Raw genomic sequence first — 21,288 nt, 5'->3', positions numbered from 1 at the left:
CCCCGTCGCCGTGGAAACGGTGCGCGGTCGAGTCAAAAAGACGTTGATACATTGTCGTAGGTTACCATAAGGCGTTGCTTCCTGTTCGTTCAAGCTCCTCCCCCTTTTCCCGCCTTTAGGCCCCTCCTCCGCTCGAGCCGGCGCGGCGTGCTCGATGGACAGCGGCTCCGACGACTCCCGCCGCTGGTCGGACACGCTGAGCGTCGACGAGAAGGACGGCTTTGTGTTCGTCAACTACTCCGAGGGCCAGACTAAAGTCCCTCACCCCCACCACCACCCGGCTCATCCGGGCCACGCCTCGGTGCCACAGCCCTCCACCATGGACGCACGGCCGTACAACCAGCTGAGGGCCGGTGAGCGTCCTCCTGATTGGTTGTTGTTGTTGTTGTTTTCCGTTGTCCAGCCGGTAACCGGGGGCGGTTCCCGTCCCTCGGTTACCGGCTGAAGGTGCCGGTGTGTTCTCAGGCTACCGGTGGGAGCGTCAGCTGGTGTTCCGGAGCAAACTCACCATGCACACGGCATTCGACCGCAAGGACAACGCCCAGCCGGCCGAGATCACAACGCTCGCCATCTCCAAGTAAGAGACGAGAGACGAGGGATGAGGGGATGAGAGGAATAAAGGAGGACAAACATGTCGCGGACTTCTCCTTCTTGTTGTTGTTCTCCTTCTTCTTGTTCTTCTCCTTGTTCTTCTTGTTCTCTTTCTTGTTCTTGTTCTTCTTCTTGTTCTTGTTCTCCTTCTTGTTCTTCTCCTTCTTATTCTTGTTCTTGTTCTTCTCCTTATTCTCCCCCCCCCTCCCCAGGGACCACAGTCGTATCCTGGTGGGCGATGAGCGTGGCCGTGTGTTCAGCTGGTCGGTGAGCGAGCAGTCGGGCCGGGCCGACCACTGGGTGAAGGACGAGGTGGTGGACAGCTGCTCCGGCTGTGCGGTGCGCTTCTCGCTCACCGAGCGGCGCCACCACTGCAGGAACTGCGGCCAGCTGTTCTGCCAAAAGTGAGTGATGTCATCACGAAGGCGTGACGTTAGACTCGGTGGATTTTCAAAATAAGATTGTTTTCTATATACAGTGAGGGATGAGATATGCAGCAACGTGTTTTTTGTATACGAGAATAGAAAACTCGCTTTGGAGAGAAGTCTCTTAAAAGAGGGTCTGTTTCTTTATACTAATATATTCTCATTCTAGTTAAAAAATATATTTTTAGACTTTGTAGAATTTTTTTTTAAACTACCGTATTTTTTGCACTATAGGGCGCACTTAAAAGCCTTTAATTTTCTCAAAAAACGACAGTGCGCTTTATAATCCGAAGCGCCGTATATATGGATTAATTCTGGTTTTGTTTACTGACCTCTAAGCGATTTTGTGTGGTACAAGGCGCTCACGGCGCTAAGTCAAAATGTTTTAGTACGACTTTGGTAAACTACAAAGCCGCACCGCTTGCAGCATTACGGCTACCGTAGCCAGGAGCGTCGCGGAGTAATACATACTGTAGCGACCCTGGGTCAGGAACGCTACGAGACGTAGATGGCTTATAGGGTGTTTATTCAAGGAACATAGAACAAGCTACTGTTGGCCGTCGCCTACGCCAAAACGACAACAAACCGCCGTGAAACCTCAAAACCAGCTTCACGGCTGCTCCGGGTCATAACTCCGCTCAGAACCCGCGGAACACAACACACACACAACAACATCACTCGCTGTCCAATCACAGACACGCCTCACAGCTACCAGCTCGTGAGACGTTCACTTACATCCGGACATAACATTTCCCTCAGTCCGTTACAATACTGTGCTTCACCATAATATTACAGTGTGTGTATAAGGATCCCAAAATACAACTGAATAAGGTTGGTAGTTATTGTGAATACGCTCATTAACGTTTGAATAATGTTGAGAATTATTGTGAACGCGTTTAATAAAGTTTGATCGACTGACTTATCTGACAGTTTTTTTCCGCTTAATGCGCCTTATAGTCCGGTGCGCTTTATATATGAAAAAAGATCGAAAATAGACCATTCATTGACAGTGCGCCTTATAATCTAGTGCGCCCTATAGTGCAAAAAATACGGTACTCTTTTTTTAAAATTGTCATTAAATATCATTATTTTAGGGATCTCTTCTTTTTCATTTCTTTTCATTTCTTCTAATTTTTTTCCGCTATTTTAAATAATTGTTATACTTGATACGATTTTTTGCTTTGTTCTTAAGTCTTTTTTATTGTCATTAAATCGCACTGTTTTAAGAAAAAGTTCATATATTTTTCGAGTTTTCATTTCTTATCTTTTTCATTTGTTTTATATTTTGTTTATAATTTTTAAAAGAAATTCTAAAAACGATTTTTTTTATTGTCATTAAATCTCATACATCATATGAGTAGCTATTTTTTATTTTAATATATTCTTCTTCTAATTTTTTTAATTATTTTTTGCTTTGTTCTTAAGTCTTTTTTGTTATTAAATCTCATTATTTTAAGAAAATGTTCATTGTTTTTCGAGAATTGTCATATCTTTGAGATACTAAATCAATATCTTGAGAAAATTTCTTATTATTTTCTGGGACTAACTAATATATATATATTTAGTGTTTCATTATTTTGGGGATATTAAGTAATTTTGACTTAGTATTTCAAAGGAATTAAAACTCTGGAAAATAATGAATATTTTCTTAAAATAATGAGATGTATTAACATACATAAAAAAACTTTTCTAAAAACGATTGTTAAGTTAAGAGAGATACTTTTATTTATATAGTGAGGAATGATTTTGCAGCTTCGTAAATTTAAAATATATATATATTCGTAACTTTTTTCTTAAGTCTTATTTATTGTCATTAAATCTAATTCTTAAAAACAATTTTTTATTTAATTCATCTATTTCTTATTTATTTTTATAATTTTTTCTCATTATTTTTTCGAGTTTTCATTTATTCAAATTTATTTCATCTATTTTTTTTTTTTTTACTTTTTAAAAATGTATTCTAAACTTTTTATTGTCATTAAACCTCATTATTTTAAGAAAATGTTAATTCTTTATTTTTAGAGTTTAATTTCTTTGAGATGCTAAAATCAATATTTTATAGATCAAAATAATTAGTACATGTCTAACAGCCACGTGTCTCCGGTCCCTCAGGTGCAGCCGCTTCCAGTCGGAGATCAAGCGGCTGAAGATCTCGTCTCCGGTGCGCGTCTGTCAGAACTGTTTCTACAACCTGCAGCACGAGCGTGGCGCCGAGGACGGCGGCAGGAACTGAGCTCTGCCTCCTGGCCACGCCCCCTTTATCCAGTAAACTGTAACCGGCTTGATGAAAGAGGTTGTGGAGAAGAAAACCAGGAAATTTATAAAAAAACAACTAAAAACTACAAAATAAATATACAAAAATCACCACTTTCACCACCTGCACTCATCCAGAGGAAGAGGAGGAAGGAAAAAAAGCTTTCAATCAACCGCTCGATATTTTTATTTTATTTTGCTTTTGAGATCAAGACCAGGAAGAAGAAGCTCTGCCTCCTCCTTTCACCGCCACACATAACAAAACTTGTTAATATTGTAAATATTTACCACGGCCTTTTTAATTTCACCAGGAACAAAAACGCAGAACAAACAAACAACAAAAAAGAAATGAGGTCGTGAGATAGAGAAAAAACTAAATAGCCTGTAACATAGCGACTAACCGGCTTTAAGAACTAAAGTGTGTATGTGTATGAGAGTGTGTGTGTGTGACTGTGTGTGTGTGTGTCTAGTTAATGCAAAATGACTTATTTTTGTTATCTTTTGTTATTTTCTTTGCCGTCACAGAGAGATTTATATGTTTTATTATCATGACTTTCTTTAAAGAATCATCGGTTCTGTCCGTTTATATTATTTCCCTTGTTGTTGTTGTCGCTGCTTCACGTCGTCGTCATTCTAGATTTTATTCTAATGTTTTTAAACCATATCATTAAGATGCATTTTGAGAGAAAAACATCATGTAAAAAATATATATATATATTAGTTTCTTAAAGTCGCTGCACATTTAGTTTTCAACGCACTCTAAAAGGGACTCTTTGTTTACTGTTTGTTGTCCTTGTTGTTGTTTTCCTCCTCTAGAAGATGTTAATTATTCTTTCACGCTTTATGAAATTATGATTTCGATTAATTTCCAAAATCCTGACGCAGAGGAAGCAATGAAGACGTTTTAGACTCAAGCAACTTTAATAAAGTCACTGGGTTCTGGAAGTCATCAGGAGTTTGATTGGCTGAAGCTGTGTGTAGTTTGATGACACGTTGATAGCGTGGGGCAATCCGACACTCAGACACACAGAGATGAACAAACATGAGCTTGTTGTTCAAATGTACGGCGGAGATTTAAATATGAAATATGCAGAAAGATCTAAAAAACAACAACTTCCGGTTGACCTCCATGTTATATGTATATATATATATATATTTAAATGTGATGTTTCACAATAAGAGTTTTAATGTAAGTCTGTTTTCTTTTGCTGGAGGTTCTGCAATGGCACATTCAAGTGCTTCTTTCTCTCTCGCTTTCCTTCTCTCTTTCTTTCTTTCTCCCTTTATTTCTCTCTCTTTCTTGTGTCTTTCTCTCGTTTCTTTCTCTTTCTCCCTTTTTCTTTCTCTCCTTCTTTCTGGTTTCTTTCTATATCTCTCTTTCTTGTATCTTTCTTTCTCTCTTTTCTTGTTTCTTGTTTCTTTCTCACTTTCCCTCTCTCTTTCTCTCCCCCCCCCCCCTCCCAGAGAGAACTTGTTTCTTTTATTCTCCCACTCGTCTCCAGAGTCCACAAAACGTAAAAGAACAGAAGACACTTAAACACCTCAGCTGACGTCGTTATAATATTAATAATAATAATGATGTAATTCTAATCATTCTCCGTGTCCCGGAGTCTTTGCTTGACATCGAGCCGTTCAGGCTTCTGTCAATCAAGAGTCGTTCTTCACCTCCACGTGTACAGAGGCAAGAGGGGCAGCGCTTCACGTCTCGTCCTTTTTAACAGAAAGTTGCGTGTCACGAAACTGTACAAAGTATTTATGCAATTATTATAACTAGTTCTAGATTATTATTTTTTTAATGATTTTATTATTGCGATTTCAGCAAGTTTGGTGACTTGTTGCATGTCTATTAACACAGCTGACTTTCTGTGTCGGTGCATTGTTCATGTTCTCAGCATTATTATTATTATTTTTGTTTTTTTTGTTCGGGAGGTTCGTTGTCTGAGTTGTGAGCCGGAGGTCGTGTCCCCCGACTCTGGGAGGACTTTTCTACTCTTTATGGAAGAAGAAGAAGAAAAAAACATTTTAAAGACAAAATGAAGAAGAAGAAAAAAAGATAAAATGTTGCATTTTATTTTGGTGGTCTTGTATTCGACTGCATTACTACAGTATCTGTGATAGCTGAATGTTCCTGTATATTTGTGTTCACGGCATCCTACCAGAGTAAACAAACAGTAGAGTACCCTCCCCCCCCCTTACAGAAACAACATGTTACAATAATGCAATAGATCTGGTACTTATTCTTTTTTTATTTAATTTCAATAAATAATTGCTGTTTACCACCAAAAAAACAAAACTGACTGACTTCTTCAATTTTAGGGGCAATATTTTGTAAATTAAGGGGCAGGAAAGAAAATCTGAAAAGTATGACTAAAAAATATATATATATTATCTTTATTTATAAAAGTATAATTAAGTGATGGTTTTGTTGATAGCTTTATCAGCAAATTTGACACTTTTTATTAAACAAAGATTCAATTTGTGAGTTACAAAGTCAAACTAATTGATCCACTTTTAAATATTTTAGCAACTGTAATTAATTTCATTTTATTTAATGTACACTATATAAATGGTATTTTACCGTTAATCAATATTTCGGGGGAAATCTGAAAGTTTAATAATAAAGATTTTACGCAGATGAAAAAAGTTTATTTAATAAAACTGTTTTACAGTATTGACATTCAACGCAACACGGTACACTGACACTATTAGACCATTCAACGGGTCAAAGTTTGATTATTTACTGGTAGTTGTTTCAACTGCAGCATGAAAAGAGGCCGATGGTCGAGCGAGCATTGATTAGACCAAAGAGAGAGAGGCCGTCTTCACCGCAGCAGCAGCCCCGTGTGAAGTTGGACAGAGAAACACAGACCGGAAGTTACTTTAAAATAAATTAAAAAGGACTATTCCTCACAATAAATACTTTATTTCTTAGATTATTGGTATATTATACTGATGCATTAATTTGGAGGCAACTCTTTACTCTAAAATACTTCAACAAATACATAATTTTATAATGTTAAGATATACCTGCATTTATCTCAGTGGAAATTCACAAGCTAAAGTTAAAGATTTTATTCAAATACTTCTAGATATATTTCATAAGGATTTAGGTATGATTATAATGTAATGATTACAATGTATACTTAAAATATTGTTTGTAAAATGTGTATGTACATTAGATTTATTCCATGTGATCTGCATTTCTCTCTGGTTGTGTGTAATGAAGGAAAGAAGACAGATACATACATGAAAGTGAGTTCACCATAAGCTTTTACTCTGGAGGTCACTTCCTCACCCCACCCGGAAGCTGTCTATAAAAGCTTGACTCCGGTGGGCGGAGCCAACGACCGGGGACTGCGGTGATAAACAAACACGCGCAGTACAGCGGTCGGTGTCAATGCGGCGCTTCTACGGCTGACTTTCAGGGACGCTGACCTTCTTCACGGACCGAGCTTTACAGTCAGAAACCCGGGTGTTTCCAGGACTTCACCTGAGGAGAAAACAATCAGGATTTATTACCCTACCACCACTCCAAACTCCCCCTTTCTCCCCCCCCCCTCCCTCCCTCTCGGACTCGGCTTATGTGACACATTAACGAAAACGAGCGAAACATGACGGAGCTGAGGAGGCGAGGCGCCGGCGGAGGAGACCCGGACAGCACCGACAATACCAGCGACAAGGTAAACCGGCACCGCGGCGACTCCCCCCCCCCTCGAAACCTCGCCATTACCCCCTCCTCCTCCTCCTCCAATAAATAACTAGTTAGTCCGGTTCGTGTTCTCACCCGTTGGCGAACCAGCCGAGCGAGCTGAGCTGTCAGTTAGCTCGCGGGGTTAATCCTGACACGACTGTCAGCGCGTGAGCAGGACGTAATAACACGGCTCGTGTGTGTTCGGTGCGAGGTTCACGTCCTCGTCGCGGTCCGGGAATGTCACACCATTTTGTGTGTGTGTGTGTGTTTTGTTTTTGTTTTTTTGACCAATGAACAGGGTTCATACACATGACCAATGAACAGGGTTCATCCACATGCTGACCAATGAACAGGGTTCATACACATGCTGACCAATGAACAGGGTTCATACACGTGGTGACCAATGAACAGGGTTCATACACATGACCAATGAACAGGGTTCATACACATGGTGACCAATGAACAGGGTTCATACACATGGTGACCAATGAACAGGGTTCATACACATGGTGACCAATGAACAGGGTTCATCCACATGCTGACCAATGAACAGGGTTCATACACATGCTGACCAATGAACAGGGTTCATACACATGGTGACCAATGAACAGGGTTCATACACATGGTGACCAATGAACAGGGTTCATCCACATGCTGACCAATGAACAGGGTTCATACACATGCTGACCAATGAACAGGGTTCATCCACATGGTGACCAATGAACAGGATTCATCCACATGACCAATGAACAGGGTTCATACACATGACCAATGGGGTTCCAGGACTTTAAACTAAATTTTCATGTCAAAATATTTTGTGAAATCTCGGTGTAAACATGAAAAAGTGATAAAATGTTGTGTTTAAACAGTTAATGAGAATTATAAAGCATACAGTTTATAACCTTAAATGAAATAAATAAATGAGACAATAGTTTTGATTAAAATAATAAACATTTACCGGTATGTCTTTTCAGTTCAGATGCGTCCCTAGACGGACGCCCCTAGACGAAGGCCCCTAGACAGAAGCCGCTAGACGGACACCGCTAGACGAAGGCCCCTAGACGAAGGCCCCTAGACAGACGCCGCTAGACAGAAGCCGCTAGACGGACGCCCCTAGACGAAGGCCCCTAGACAGACGCCGCTAGACGGATACCGCTAGACAGACGCCGCTAGACGGACGCCCCTAGACGAAGGCCCCTAGACGGACGCCCCTAGAGGGACGCCCCTAGACGGAGGCCCCTAGACGGACGCCCCTAGACGGAGGCCCCTAGACGGACGCCCCTAGACGGACGCCCCTAGACGAAGGCCCCTAGACGGAGGACCCTAGAACAACCCCCTTTAGACGGACGCCCCTAAACGGACGCCGCTGATGTTTGTGTCGACGCAGTTGAGGAACACAATACTGCGACATTACCGCTGTGAGAACATCCTGGTACCGATTGCACACATCGTGGCTTCAGAGAAATGGTTTCTTCCATTGTATACTCATTGTATGTAACTCGTGGTCTGGAGACATTGTTTGTCTAAAGGGGGAGGGGCTTCTCCTCTCCGTGACTATCTCAGGAGATAAGGCACATATACATATGCTGTAGTCTTTGTGCCGCCTAACCTCCAGGGAGTTAATGAACTACTTGTGAGTCCTTGTGACTTCTATTTAGACGTCGAGTACCTCTGAATCCAACGAACACATTCTCCTTTAAAGATTCAGACCAGACGGAGCCAACAGAGTTGTGTGTGTGTGTGTGTGTGTGTGTGTGTGTGTGTGTGTGTGTGTGTGTGTGTGTGTGTGTGTGTGTGTGTGTGTGTGTGTGTGTGTGTGTGTGTGTGTGTGTGTGTGTGTGTGTGTGTGTGTGTGTGAAAGCAGACGTTTCATCAGAGGCGCTTCAGAGAGCGTTTTTAGTCCTGGAGGTCAAAGGGTCACTTTGTTGTGTCATCCGAGCAGATCGTGTTCACGTGAGGCGCGAAAGAAGAGTGAAGATCACACACAGGCTCATATTTATATTTGTTTGTGTATATTCACACGTCCATGTGTGCTGTCTGCTTGGCCAATATTTACATTGGTTAATTATTCAGTCTGTCAGTTTCCTGTGTCTCTCTCTCAATGGCGTCTTCTCTGTCTGAAGATGCTGAAACACGATACTGGTAATGATGATAATATTGTGTAATGGTCTCACAAAGTTGTTATCGTTTTGTCTGATTGAAATGAGACGCTCAGATTTTATACGCCCTCGATTGTGGATTCAAAACCTGTCTGTCGCTTTAAGTTCAAAAAAATCTAAAACAGGATTTTTGTTGTACATTTTGGAACCTTAAATTTTGAATGAAAATATTGAGGAATTACTAGCACCGTTTACCCCCCCCCCCCCCCTCCTTTTAATTGTTCACGGTTAATTTTCCGTCGGATGTACAAACACATTTTTCCTGCTCTAGCCAAGTTGTTCCTACGTACGGGCGGTTTGTGGGCCGCCGTCTTGAAGCCGCCATTTCACCGTCGACATCTTGGATCACGGCCGTCGTAGACGTGTTGTCTTTACAACCAATGAACAGTTTGTTTTATTCCCATTCGTCCAAACACACACACACACACACACACTTGTTGTTTTCTAGCATTTATTAAATATCGTGTAAACAAGCTTCGTAATGGTGTTTGATTTAAATTAAAACCGTATTTCTCTAATTTTGTTTGACAGAGCGATCAAACATGAAACACCAAAGCATGTTTTACATGTTGTACTACCTTAAATAAGGTAGTGTCATATATATATAAATAAATAAGGAACTTGGTCTACTATAACTTGGTTTGCTGTGTTTGTCTAGGAGGTTTTTACACAGCGGTCGGCAGACTTTACTTCATAAAAAGATTAACGTTGACAGTTTAATTAACAATCTCGAGCACATTAAGCCGTAAACAATTCACTTGTGCATAAGAAGAAAAGTGCTGAATGTTGGGTACATTCTTCAGTGGAGCAACTGGGTGTTCAGTGCCTTGCTCAAGGGAACTTCAACATGCAACTAACGGGGAGAGCGGGGATCGAACCGTTGACCCCTGACGTTATTGTGGACCAATGAAAAGTGTTTCCTCTTCTAGAATATGTCCGACAAACCCCAAACCATTCACTTAAAGATGATGTGAAACCGGAAAATCAGCAAATCTTTAACAAAGCGTCGATTCATCAAATCGACTCGTGACAAACCGAGTGGGCTCTAAAAGTCCCTTTTCACGAGGAGAGAAGGATGAATGGATTATGAAGCTGGAATCTCTGCTTCTATCTTTATTTTTTTATTTTATGATGACCTAAATAGAAGAAGGTTGTTCGGATGATACGGGTTCTTACGGTCATGGAAAACCTGGAAAAGTCATGGAAAAAAATCAACCAAAGCTTTGGGAAAGTCCTGGAAATGTGTTATATTCACATGTTCATTTACACTGAGTTTTAAATAATTAATATGCTTTTTAAAAGAATAATATTTAAAATATAAGCTGGCATACTCTCATAATCGCAATTATTTCCCGCTGCAAGTGAACGCATCTTAGCTGAGAAAAAAACCCGGTACATGTTTATTATTTTAATCAAAACTATCGTCTCATTCATTTATTTCATTTAAGGTTATAAACTGTATGCTTTAGAATTCTCATTAACTGTTTAAACACAACATTTTATCACTTTTTCATGTTTACACTGAGATTTCACAAAATATTTTGACATGAAAATTTAGTTTAAAGACCTGGAACCCCATTGGTCATGTGTATGAACCCTGTTCATTGGTCATGTGGATGAACCCTGTTCATTGGTCATGTGTATGAACCCTGTTCATTGGTCATGTGGATGAACCCTGTTCATTGGTCACCATGTGTATGAACCCTGTTCATTGGTCATGTGGATGAACCCTGTTCATTGGTCATGTGGATGAACCCTGTTCATTGGTCATGTGTATGAACCCTGTTCATTGGTCATGTGGATGAACCCTGTTCATTGGTCACCATGTGTATGAACCCTGTTCATTGGTCACCATGTGTATGAACCCTGTTCATTGGTCACCATGTGGATGAACCCTGTTCATTGGTCACCACGTGTATGAACCCTGTTCATTGGTCATGTGGATGAACCCTGTTCATTGGTCACCATGTGTATGAACCCTGTTCATTGGTCACCATGTATATGAACCCTGTTCATTGGTCATGTGGATGAACCCTGTTCATTGGTCACCATGTGGATGAACCCTGTTCATTGGTCATGTGGATGAACCCTGGATGGTATTTATGTGTCAATTCATCATTATCTTGTCGTGTCTGGAGTTCATTGATTATTCCAAAAGAAAGCTATTATATGGAGACCACTGGTCAGTCTAACTTCCTCATTCAAACCCCAGGAGGAAAAATCTTCAATTCCACCTCCTCCTCCTCCACCCTCCTGAGCGCCAACCCAGGTGACCCCATCCCCTCCCTTGATTATATATATACAGTATATATATATATATATATATATTGAAGTAAAGCTCTCTGATCTTCAACCCCGGTGCTCCCGCTGACCGTTTTTAGCCACGTTCGAGAGTGAAAGCAGCCATGAAAGGAAAGAAAAAGAGAGAGAACGTGTACCTTCTGTCCCGGTATCACTTATCCCGATGCAGCACGTTTTCTGGTAATCCAGTAAATAAGTAGTATATCTATATATATGATATGACCGCATGGTTTTTGTTTATATTTCTTTGGTGGATTAATTAAGTGACACATTGAGTATCTCAGTTAATTAAGAGCTTAATCTCAAAAACAGGTTGTTGTTTTTTTGATGGATTTTGACTGTCCCACGATATCTCAATAAATTATTTAAAAGATGGTAAATAAAATGCATTTTTTAGGTCAGTCCCAGATTTTGTGCTGACTTTTTTAATTACGACGACCTCGTTTTGCTGTAAACTCTGAAACACTGCGGCTCCCGGAAGCTTTTATTTTAGCTGCAACGTACCAAACATTATACTTTAAATATACAAATGACCTCTTAAGAAGAATATTACAATAACCGTGGTGAACGTGACTCAATCAGAGGGTGAGTTGTGGTTTTTAAGCGTGTGCTTCTGGGTCTAAATCCAGATTAAAGATTCATTGATGCTCATTGGGAGGCCACTCACCTGCAGGCGCCAGGTGTAGCCTTTCAGCTAATCCTCCAGCTTCAAGCTTCTAGTTTGCCTTTTTTTAATATGAAGCATTTTTCCAATTATGTCATTATTCCCCTTTTCAAATATATAAAAGTGTATTTTAGTGCAGGCCGCTTCAGAAGGCAACAGAACATTTGTATTCATTATAAAACATATTGTACAAAAATCAGAGGATGGAAAGTGAGAATATAAATGCAGTTATTAATGTATATATGTATAACTGCATTTTTTGTCATATTTCATGCACTGGTCTTAATTTGAGAAACATAAGAACTATTAGTGTTGGTAGTTATGAATACTAAACATCACCAGTCTACTGTTTTTAAAGAACAGCGTACTAAAAATTGTAGCTCATATTATACAAAGGCTAAAAATAAATTCACTGATTGGCCTTTAAAAAAAAATACATATATTATTTTAGGGGCTGCACGGTGGTGTAGTGGCTAGCACTGTCGCCTCACAGCAAGAGGGCCGTGGGTTCAATTCCCAGTTCTCCGGCTTCCTCCCACAGTCCAAAGACATGCAGTCAGGTTAATTGATGTCTAAATTGCCCGTAGGTGTGAATTTGAGAGTGAATGGTTGTATGTCTCTATGTGAGCCCTGGATGGACTGGCGGCCTGTCCAGGGTGTCCCCTGCCTTCGCCCGATGTCAGCTGGGGTCGGCTCCAGCGCCCCGCGACCCTAATGAGGATGAAGCAGTATTGATAATGGTTGGGTGGATGGATATTATTTTTTTCTGCAGAAAGAAATTCACAAAATTTACTTTTTAAACGTAATTTCTTACAATTTAATCTGCTAGAATAATTCATCTTTGTGATTTTTTAATATATATTCTTATAGACTTAAATAAAGGTGATATTAATTAACCGTCAGTTACGTCTGGCGGCCATTTTTGACCAATAAAAATGTTTTTTGTTTTTTTTAAACCGGCTTTATTCAACCGACTTTGAATAACAGGAGGCGGGACCACCAGCATGCTCCTCCCACATTTCGTGGCCGATCACCGTGAATGCCAGCCCGGACTGGTTGAGACTCCGTTGAGACTCTATTTGACTACTTCGACATTAATCTGTCATTTGCATCTCCTTTTCTTACCCGAAACGCTCGCCGCCTGAACCCAGTATTTGAATGTCTGTGTGTGTGTGTGTGTGTGTGTGTGTGCGTGCGTGCGTGCAGGAGGCAGATGGGGACGACAGGCTGGGCCTGCAAGGCGACGCGGAGGGAGAAAGCGACTCCAAATCCGACGCTCCGGATGTTCCCCTCTCCACGGACAACACGCCGCAGTACCTGAACAAGGCTCTGGAGGGCCTGCCGCCCAGGTACACGGGTCAAGCAAGAGCGCCGCGTGTTCGATTCTGCTGTGGATCAAGGGCCCGTTAACACGTAGCACCTTCATAGTCTAAGTTTAGTAAGATGGAAACAAGACTCCGCCCCCTCTGCTAACCTTCAAACTCATCGTGTTTCAGAAAATAAAACCAGGAGCTTTTAAAAAAAAATATTTGAAAATAAAATGATTTGCATGAATGTTAAAAAATCAGAGCCAAATAAAGAGTTCACTGGATGTATAAACTGCAGGTTGGACCGACCCAAATAACCTACCGCTGCAATGAGCCGGTTCGGCCCCTGCGTCTCTCCTGAGGAGACCCCGACAGGGTTTAAGGTGAACGTGGGTTAAGTGCACCGGACAATAGATCCTTGCAGAGACTCGTTAGTTGCATCGTCGTTCACAAAAGGTTCTGAGCTTTTGATCTTCTTGTTTTAGCTTTCTGTTGGTTTTATTTTTTAATTCCCTCTTGAATTTAGTCCCCAAATAAAGAAGTTGATTTATTCGTTTTTCTGCTTCTGAAATGTAACTGCCGCTCTCCAGCGGAGGAGTTAAGTGAGGCAACTTTTGTGTTTCACCCCACGGCGATCAGGCGCAAAGACAAACGGTGACATAGTTGTTTGTCGTTTGTGGTAAAACTTGAATCAGCGGGCGAGGCCGGAGGAATCCAGTTCAGCCGACACGCCCCACATCAAGCATGGAATCCTTATTATCATAACTCATAAGCAGCATGCAGGACAGCTTCTCTCTGTCTTTGACAGTAGTAGCTTTAATTTAAAGGGTACCTGTAGTGAAAGCGAATATGTAGCCAGATCAAAAGATAATGTGTTTCTAAAGGTTATTCATGCACTGACGGTCCAGTATTCAATAACAATACGTAGTTTAGGCTGTTCAAAGTCCTCAACTCCGACATGCGACATTGCACTGGAGCTTGAATATGTCGCGGGTGGTGTGACGTCAGATCGTTGAGAGATCGACAGCCAGCCACAGCGGATGTGTTCAGAAACCAATGTAAACAACGTCGAGCGCTCGCAAACAAATGCTGAGAGATTGAGAATATGGACGATGAAAGATTGTCTGATTCAGCAACTGGATACTTGTTTGAACCTTTAAAAGCAGACTATCCCCATTTAGTGAATTGTGACAGCGATGATTCTGATGAAGTTGATGCCGAAGGACCGCCGGTCCAGATGCTTCACCGTGCGGACCGTGCACGCAAGTCGGCGGACGTTTGGTGCAGTTGTGGGAAATGTGTGCCACAAAAAACAGACATAGAGTGCATTTGTTGTAAAGAGCACGAACTTATGTCCGATGATATAGTGTCATTAGACCTCATCTGCTTCACACAAAAGAGTGAGCTTGATAGCTACATCGCGCATAAGCCAGCGCTGGAGATGTCTTTCATTGATGCAATGATCGGCCGACATGTTCGGGGGTGCTAGTGACTTTTTCTTTGCTCCGTCCCGATGCGCGCAAACCGGTGTCGGGAGCTCCGCGGCGCACGAGACGGCGGGCAGAGGACTGTCAACGCGACACGTAGAGACAGAAATGACATGCTGCTGCTGTAATGTGGCGCTATAGAGAAAGTGACAGGGGGGCGGGCCAATTTGTTTTAATGTCATGCGATCTACCAATACTACGCCGCGATCGACTGGCAGGTCGCCGCGATCGACGTATTGAGCATCCCTGATATAGATTGTGTAATTCTTGAGGCCACCGATCTATCCCAAGAAGCAACGCGTGTAGAAGTGGCTCCGGATTGGCTGAATTCCTTTCAACGACTCAACGTCATAGTTAGCTTTGACATGAGTAAATAACTAGCAAAATGGCTGCGCCCTGAAGCGTTCACGGACTCGGAATGTTGACAAAGAAATGTAAATCCTCGGGCTATGCGTGACTTGTTGACAATAGCGGCGGGGTAAATATGATTTATTTGATGCGCCGAATGGATGTAGCACGTTGTTGTTTTGCACTACAGGTACCCTTTAAGAAAACTTACAGTGGTACTATTCTTCTTGCAGTAGTACTCTTCTTGAATAGTATGTCTGCAAGAAGAATAGAACCTCTGCAAGAAGAATAGTTCTTGGAGTGCTACTATTCTTCTTGGACCAATTTCTATTTAATTCCTGGAGAATAAGCAACATTTAAGGAGATATATGGTGTAGTGAGGAGATAAACTAATGTCCGAAGTTAAAACTTTACACCAACAGAATCGTCATGAGAACAATAAGCGTGCGGTCGTTGTTCTTGAAGACGTTGGAGAGTCTTCTTGTGAAGTGGAGGTCACGAGCTTAAAGGCTCACGAGGAGGGACGCACTAATCTTGTGTCAGCCGGTCCCTCTCCTTTCAGTTTGAGGCCTCAGTCCACACGTCCTCTAGTCACACGTCCTCTAGTCACACGTCTTCTAGTCACACGTCCTCTAGTCACACGTCCTCTAGACACACGTCCTCTAGTCACACGTCCTCTAGTCACACGTCCTCTAGTCACACGTCTTCTAGTCTCCACACGTCCTCTAGTCTCCACACGTCCTCTAGTCTCCACACGTCCTCTAGTCACACGTCCTCTAGTCACATGTCTTCTAGTCTCCACACGTCCTCTAGTCACACGTCCTCTAGTCTCCACACGTCCTCTAGTCACACGTCCTCTAGACACACGTCTTCTAGTCACACGTCCTCTAGTCACACGTCCTCTAGACACACGTCCTCTAGTCACACGTCCTCTAGTCACACGTCTTCTAGTCTCCACACGTCCTCTAGTCACACGTCCTCTAGTCTCCACACGTCCTCTAGTCACACGTCCTCTAGTCTGCACACGTCCTCTAGTCACAAGTCCTCTAGTCACACGTCTTCTAGTCACACGTCCTCTAGTCACACGTCCTCTAGTCACACGTCCTCTATTCACACGTCTTCTAGTCTCCACACGTCCTCTAGTCACACGTCCTCTAGTCACACGTCTTCTAGTCTCCACACGTCCTCTAGTCACATGTCCTCTAGTCACACGTCCTCTAGTCACACGTCCTCTAGTCACACGTCTTCTAGTCTCCACACGTCCTCTAGTCACACGTCTTCTAGTCTCCACACGTCCTCTAGTCACACGTCCTCTAGTCTCCACACGTCCTCTAGTCTCCACACGTCCTCTAGTCACACGTCTTCTAGTCTCCACACATCCTCTAGTCACACGTCCTCTAGTCACACGTCCTCTAGTCACACGTCCTCTAGTCACACGTCTTCTAGTCACACGTCCTCTAGTCACACGTCCTCTAGTCACACGTCCTCTAGTCACACGTCCTTTAGTCACACGTCTTCTAGTCTCCACACGTCCTCTATTCACACGTCTTCTAGTCTCCACATGTCCTCTAGTCACACGTCCTCTAGTCTCCACACGTCCTCTAGTCACACGTCCTCTAGTCACACGTCCTCTAGTCACACGTCCTCTAGTCACACGTCCTCTAGTCACACGTCCTCTAGTCTCCACACGTCCTCTAGTCACACGTCCTCTAGTCTCCACACGTCCTCTAGTCTCCACACGTCCTCTAGTCACACGTCCTCTAGTCTCCACACGTCCTCTAGTCTCCACACGTCCTCTAGTCACACGTCCTCTAGTCTCCACACGTCCTCTAGTCACACGTCCTCTAGTCACACGTCCTCTAGTCTCCACACGTCCTCTAGTCACACGTCTTCTAGTCTCCACACGTCCTCTAGTCACACGTCCTCTAGTCACACGTCCTCTAGTCACACGTGCTCTAGTCACACGTCCTCTAGTCACACGTCCTCTAGTCTCCACATGTCCTCTAGTCACACGTCCTCTAGTCTCCACACGTCCTCTAGTCACACGTCTTCTAGTCACACGTCCTCTAGTCACACGTCCTCTAGTCTCCACACGTCCTCTAGTCACACGTCCTCTAGTCACACGTCCTCTAGTCACACGTCCTCTAGTCTCCACACGTCCTCTAGTCACACGTCCTCTAGTCACACGTCCTCTAGTCTCCACACGTCCTCTAGTCACACGTCCTATAGTCACACGTCCTCTAGTCACATGTCTTCTAGTCTCCACACGTCCTCTAGTCACACGTCCTCTAGTCTCCACACGTCCTCTAGTCACACGTCCTCTAGACACACGTCTTCTAGTCACACGTCCTCTAGTCACACGTCCTCTAGACACACGTCCTCTAGTCACACGTCCTCTAGTCACACGTCTTCTAGTCTCCACACGTCCTCTAGTCACACGTCCTCTAGTCTCCACACGTCCTCTAGTCACACGTCCTCTAGTCTGCACACGTCCTCTAGTCACAAGTCCTCTAGTCACACGTCTTCTAGTCACACATCCTCTAGTCACACGTCCTCTAGTCACACGTCCTCTAGTCTCCACACGTCCTCTATTCACACGTCTTCTAGTCTCCACACATCCTCTAGTCACACGTCCTCTAGTCACACGTCTTCTAGTCTCCACACGTCCTCTAGTCACATGTCCTCTAGTCACACGTCCTCTAGTCACACGTCCTCTAGTCACACGTCTTCTAGTCTCCACACGTCCTCTAGTCACACATCTTCTAGTCTCCACACGTCCTCTAGTCACACGTCCTCTAGTCACACGTCCTCTAGTCTCCACACATCCTCTAGTCTCCACACGTCCTCTAGTCACACGTCTTCTAGTCTCCACACATCCTCTAGTCACACGTCCTCTAGTCACACGTCCTCTAGTCACACGTCCTCTAGTCACACGTCTTCTAGTCACACGTCCTCTAGTCACACGTCCTCTAGTCACACGTCCTCTAGTCTCCACACGTCCTCTAGTCTCCACACGTCCTCTAGTCACACGTCCTCTAGTCACACGTCCTCTAGTCACACGTCCTCTAGTCTCCACACGTCCTCTAGTCACACGTCCTCTAGACACACGTCTTCTAGTCACACGTCCTCTAGTCACATGTCTTCTAGTCTCCACACGTCCTCTAGTCACACGTCCTCTAGTCTCCACACGTCCTCTAGTCACACGTCCTCTAGACACACGTCTTCTAGTCACACGTCCTCTAGTCACACGTCCTCTAGACACACGTCCTCTAGTCACACGTCCTCTAGTCACACGTCTTCTAGTCTCCACACGTCCTCTAGTCACACGTCCTCTAGTCTCCACACGTCCTCTAGTCACACGTCCTCTAGTCTGCACACGTCCTCTAGTCACAAGTCCTCTAGTCACACGTCTTCTAGTCACACATCCTCTAGTCACACGTCCTCTAGTCACACGTCCTCTAGTCTCCACACGTCCTCTATTCACACGTCTTCTAGTCTCCACACATCCTCTAGTCACACGTCCTCTAGTCACACGTCTTCTAGTCTCCACACGTCCTCTAGTCACATGTCCTCTAGTCACACGTCCTCTAGTCACACGTCCTCTAGTCACACGTCTTCTAGTCTCCACCGTCCTCTAGTCACACATCTTCTAGTCTCCACACGTCCTCTAGTCACACGTCCTCTAGTCACACGTCCTCTAGTCTCCACACATCCTCTAGTCTCCACACGTCCTCTAGTCACACGTCTTCTAGTCTCCACATCCTCTAGTCACACGTCCTCTAGTCACACGTCCTCTAGTCACACGTCCTCTAGTCACACGTCCTCTAGTCACACGTCCTCTAGTCACACGTCCTCAGTCACACGTCCTCTAGTCTCCACACGTCCTCTAGTCACACGTCCTCTAGTCACACGTCCTCTAGTCACACGTCCTCTAGTCTCCACACGTCCTCTAGTCTCCACACGTCCTCTAGTCACACGTCCTCTAGTCTCCACACGTCCTCTAGTCACACGTCCTCTAGTCACACGTCCTCTAGTCTCCACACGTCCTCTAGTCACACGTCTTCTAGTCTCCACACGTCCTCTAGTCACACGTCCTCTAGTCACACGTCCTCTAGTCACACGTCCTCTAGTCACACGTCCTCTAGTCTCCACATGTCCTCTAGTCACACGTCCTCTAGTCTCCACACGTCCTCTAGTCACACGTCTTCTAGTCACACGTCCTCTAGTCACACGTCCTCTAGTCTCCACACGTCCTCTAGTCACACGTCCTCTAGTCACACGTCCTCTAGTCACACGTCCTCTAGTCTCCACACGTCCTCTAGTCTCCACACGTCCTCTAGTCTCCACACGTCCTCTAGTCACACGTCCTCTAGTCACACGTCCTCTAGTCACACGTCCTCTAGTCACACGTCCTCTAGTCACACGTCTTCTAGTCTCCACACGTCCTCTAGTCACACGTCTTCTAGTCACACGTCCTCTAGTCTCCACACGTCTTCTAGTCACACGTCCTCTAGTCTCCACACGTCCTCTAGTCACACGTCCTCTAGTCACACGTCCTCTAGTCTCCACACATCCTCTAGTCACACGTCTTCTAGTCACACGTCCTCTAGTCTCCACACGTCCTCTAGTCACACGTCCTCTAGTCACACGTCCTCTAGTCACACGTCCTCTAGTCTCCACACATCCTCTAGTCACACGTCCTCTAGTCTCCACACGTCCTCTAGTCTCCACACGTCCTCTAGTCACACGTCCTCTAGTCACACGTCCTCTAGTCACACGTCCTCTAGTCTCCACATGTCCTCTAGTCACACGTCCTCTAGTCACGCGTCCTCTAGTCACACGTCTTCTAGTCTCCACACGTCCTCTAGTCTCCACACATCCTCTAGTCACACGTCCTCTAGTCACACGTCCTCTAGTCACACGTCCTCTAGTCACGCGTCCTCTAGTCTCCACATGTCCTCTAGTCACACGTCCTCTAGTCACATGTCCTCTAGTCACACGTCCTCTAGTCACACGTCCTCTAGTCACACGTCCTCTAGTCACACGTCTTCTAGTCTCCACACGTCCTCTAGTCACACGTCCTCTAGTCTCCACACGTCTTCTAGTCACACGTCCTCTAGTCTCCACACGTCCTCTAGTCACACGTCCTCTAGTCTCCACACATCCTCTAGTCACACGTCCTCTAGTCACACGTCTTCTAGTCTCCACACGTCCTCTAGTCACATGTCCTCTAGTCACACGTCCTCTAGTCACACGTCCTCTAGTCACACGTCTTCTAGTCTCCACACGTCCTCTAGTCTCCACACGTCCTCTAGTCACACATCTTCTAGTCTCCACACGTCCTCTAGTCACACGTCCTCTAGTCTCCACACGTCCTCTAGTCACACGTCCTCTAGTCTCCACACATCCTCTAGTCTCCACACGTCCTCTAGTCACACGTCTTCTAGTCTCCACACATCCTCTAGTCACACGTCCTCTAGTCACACGTCCTCTAGTCACACGTCCTCTAGTCACACGTCTTCTAGTCACACGTCCTCTAGTCACACGTCCTCTAGTCACACGTCCTCTAGTCACACGTCCTCTAGTCACACGTCCTCTAGTCTCCACACGTCCTCTAGTCTCCACACGTCCTCTAGTCACACGTCCTCTAGTCACACGTCCTCTAGTCACACGTCCTCTAGTCTCCACACGTCCTCTAGTCTCCACACGTCCTCTAGTCACACGTCCTCTAGTCTCCACACGTCCTCTAGTCACACGTCCTCTAGTCACACGTCCTCTAGTCTCCACACGTCCTCTAGTCACACGTCTTCTAGTCTCCACACGTCCTCTAGTCACACGTCCTCTAGTCACACGTCCTCTAGTCACACGTCCTCTAGTCTCCACATGTCCTCTAGTCACACGTCCTCTAGTCTCCACACGTCCTCTAGTCACACGTCTTCTAGTCACACGTCCTCTAGTCACACGTCCTCTAGTCTCCACACGTCCTCTAGTCACACGTCCTCTAGTCACACGTCCTCTAGTCACACGTCCTCTAGTCTCCACACGTCCTCTAGTCTCCACAC

At 44.3% G+C, this 21,288-nt stretch overlaps 2 protein-coding genes and 1 long non-coding RNA gene across 10 annotated transcripts in view; 2 read left to right on the top strand and 1 right to left on the bottom strand.

Annotated features, from left to right (window-relative positions):
* wdfy3 (WD repeat and FYVE domain containing 3) overlaps nt 1–4,218 on the top strand; it is a 70,865-nt gene extending 66,647 nt beyond the window's left edge. For all 8 annotated transcript variants that reach the window (XM_056419909.1, XM_056419908.1, XM_056419910.1 and 5 more), the window contains 4 exons: nt 120–353; nt 466–577; nt 804–995; nt 3,129–4,218. In XM_056419909.1, coding sequence (XP_056275884.1) covers nt 120–353; nt 466–577; nt 804–995; nt 3,129–3,249 — 659 coding nt within the window. In that variant the 3' untranslated portion in view covers nt 3,250–4,218. The remainder of the gene's footprint in view (nt 1–119; nt 354–465; nt 578–803; nt 996–3,128) is intronic.
* On the bottom strand, nt 3,498–7,183 carry LOC130197305 (uncharacterized). The gene is made up of 2 exons (XR_008832422.1): nt 7,054–7,183; nt 3,498–6,759 (listed from the first exon to the last, which is right to left on the bottom strand). It is a non-coding gene; the product is annotated as an uncharacterized LOC130197305 (long non-coding RNA).
* cds1 (CDP-diacylglycerol synthase (phosphatidate cytidylyltransferase) 1) overlaps nt 6,755–21,288 on the top strand; it is a 35,464-nt gene continuing 20,930 nt past the window's right edge. Inside the window, exons 1-2 of the mRNA XM_056419911.1 lie at nt 6,755–6,949; nt 13,291–13,433. Coding sequence (XP_056275886.1) covers nt 6,881–6,949; nt 13,291–13,433 — 212 coding nt within the window. The 5' untranslated portion in view covers nt 6,755–6,880. The remainder of the gene's footprint in view (nt 6,950–13,290; nt 13,434–21,288) is intronic.

This window comes from Pseudoliparis swirei, chromosome 7 (assembly GCF_029220125.1).
Source record: "Pseudoliparis swirei isolate HS2019 ecotype Mariana Trench chromosome 7, NWPU_hadal_v1, whole genome shotgun sequence".
Lineage (NCBI taxonomy): Eukaryota > Metazoa > Chordata > Actinopteri > Perciformes > Liparidae > Pseudoliparis > Pseudoliparis swirei.
The sequence above is the reverse complement of the archived record's forward strand: the minus strand, read 5'-3'. Positions and strand labels throughout refer to the sequence as shown.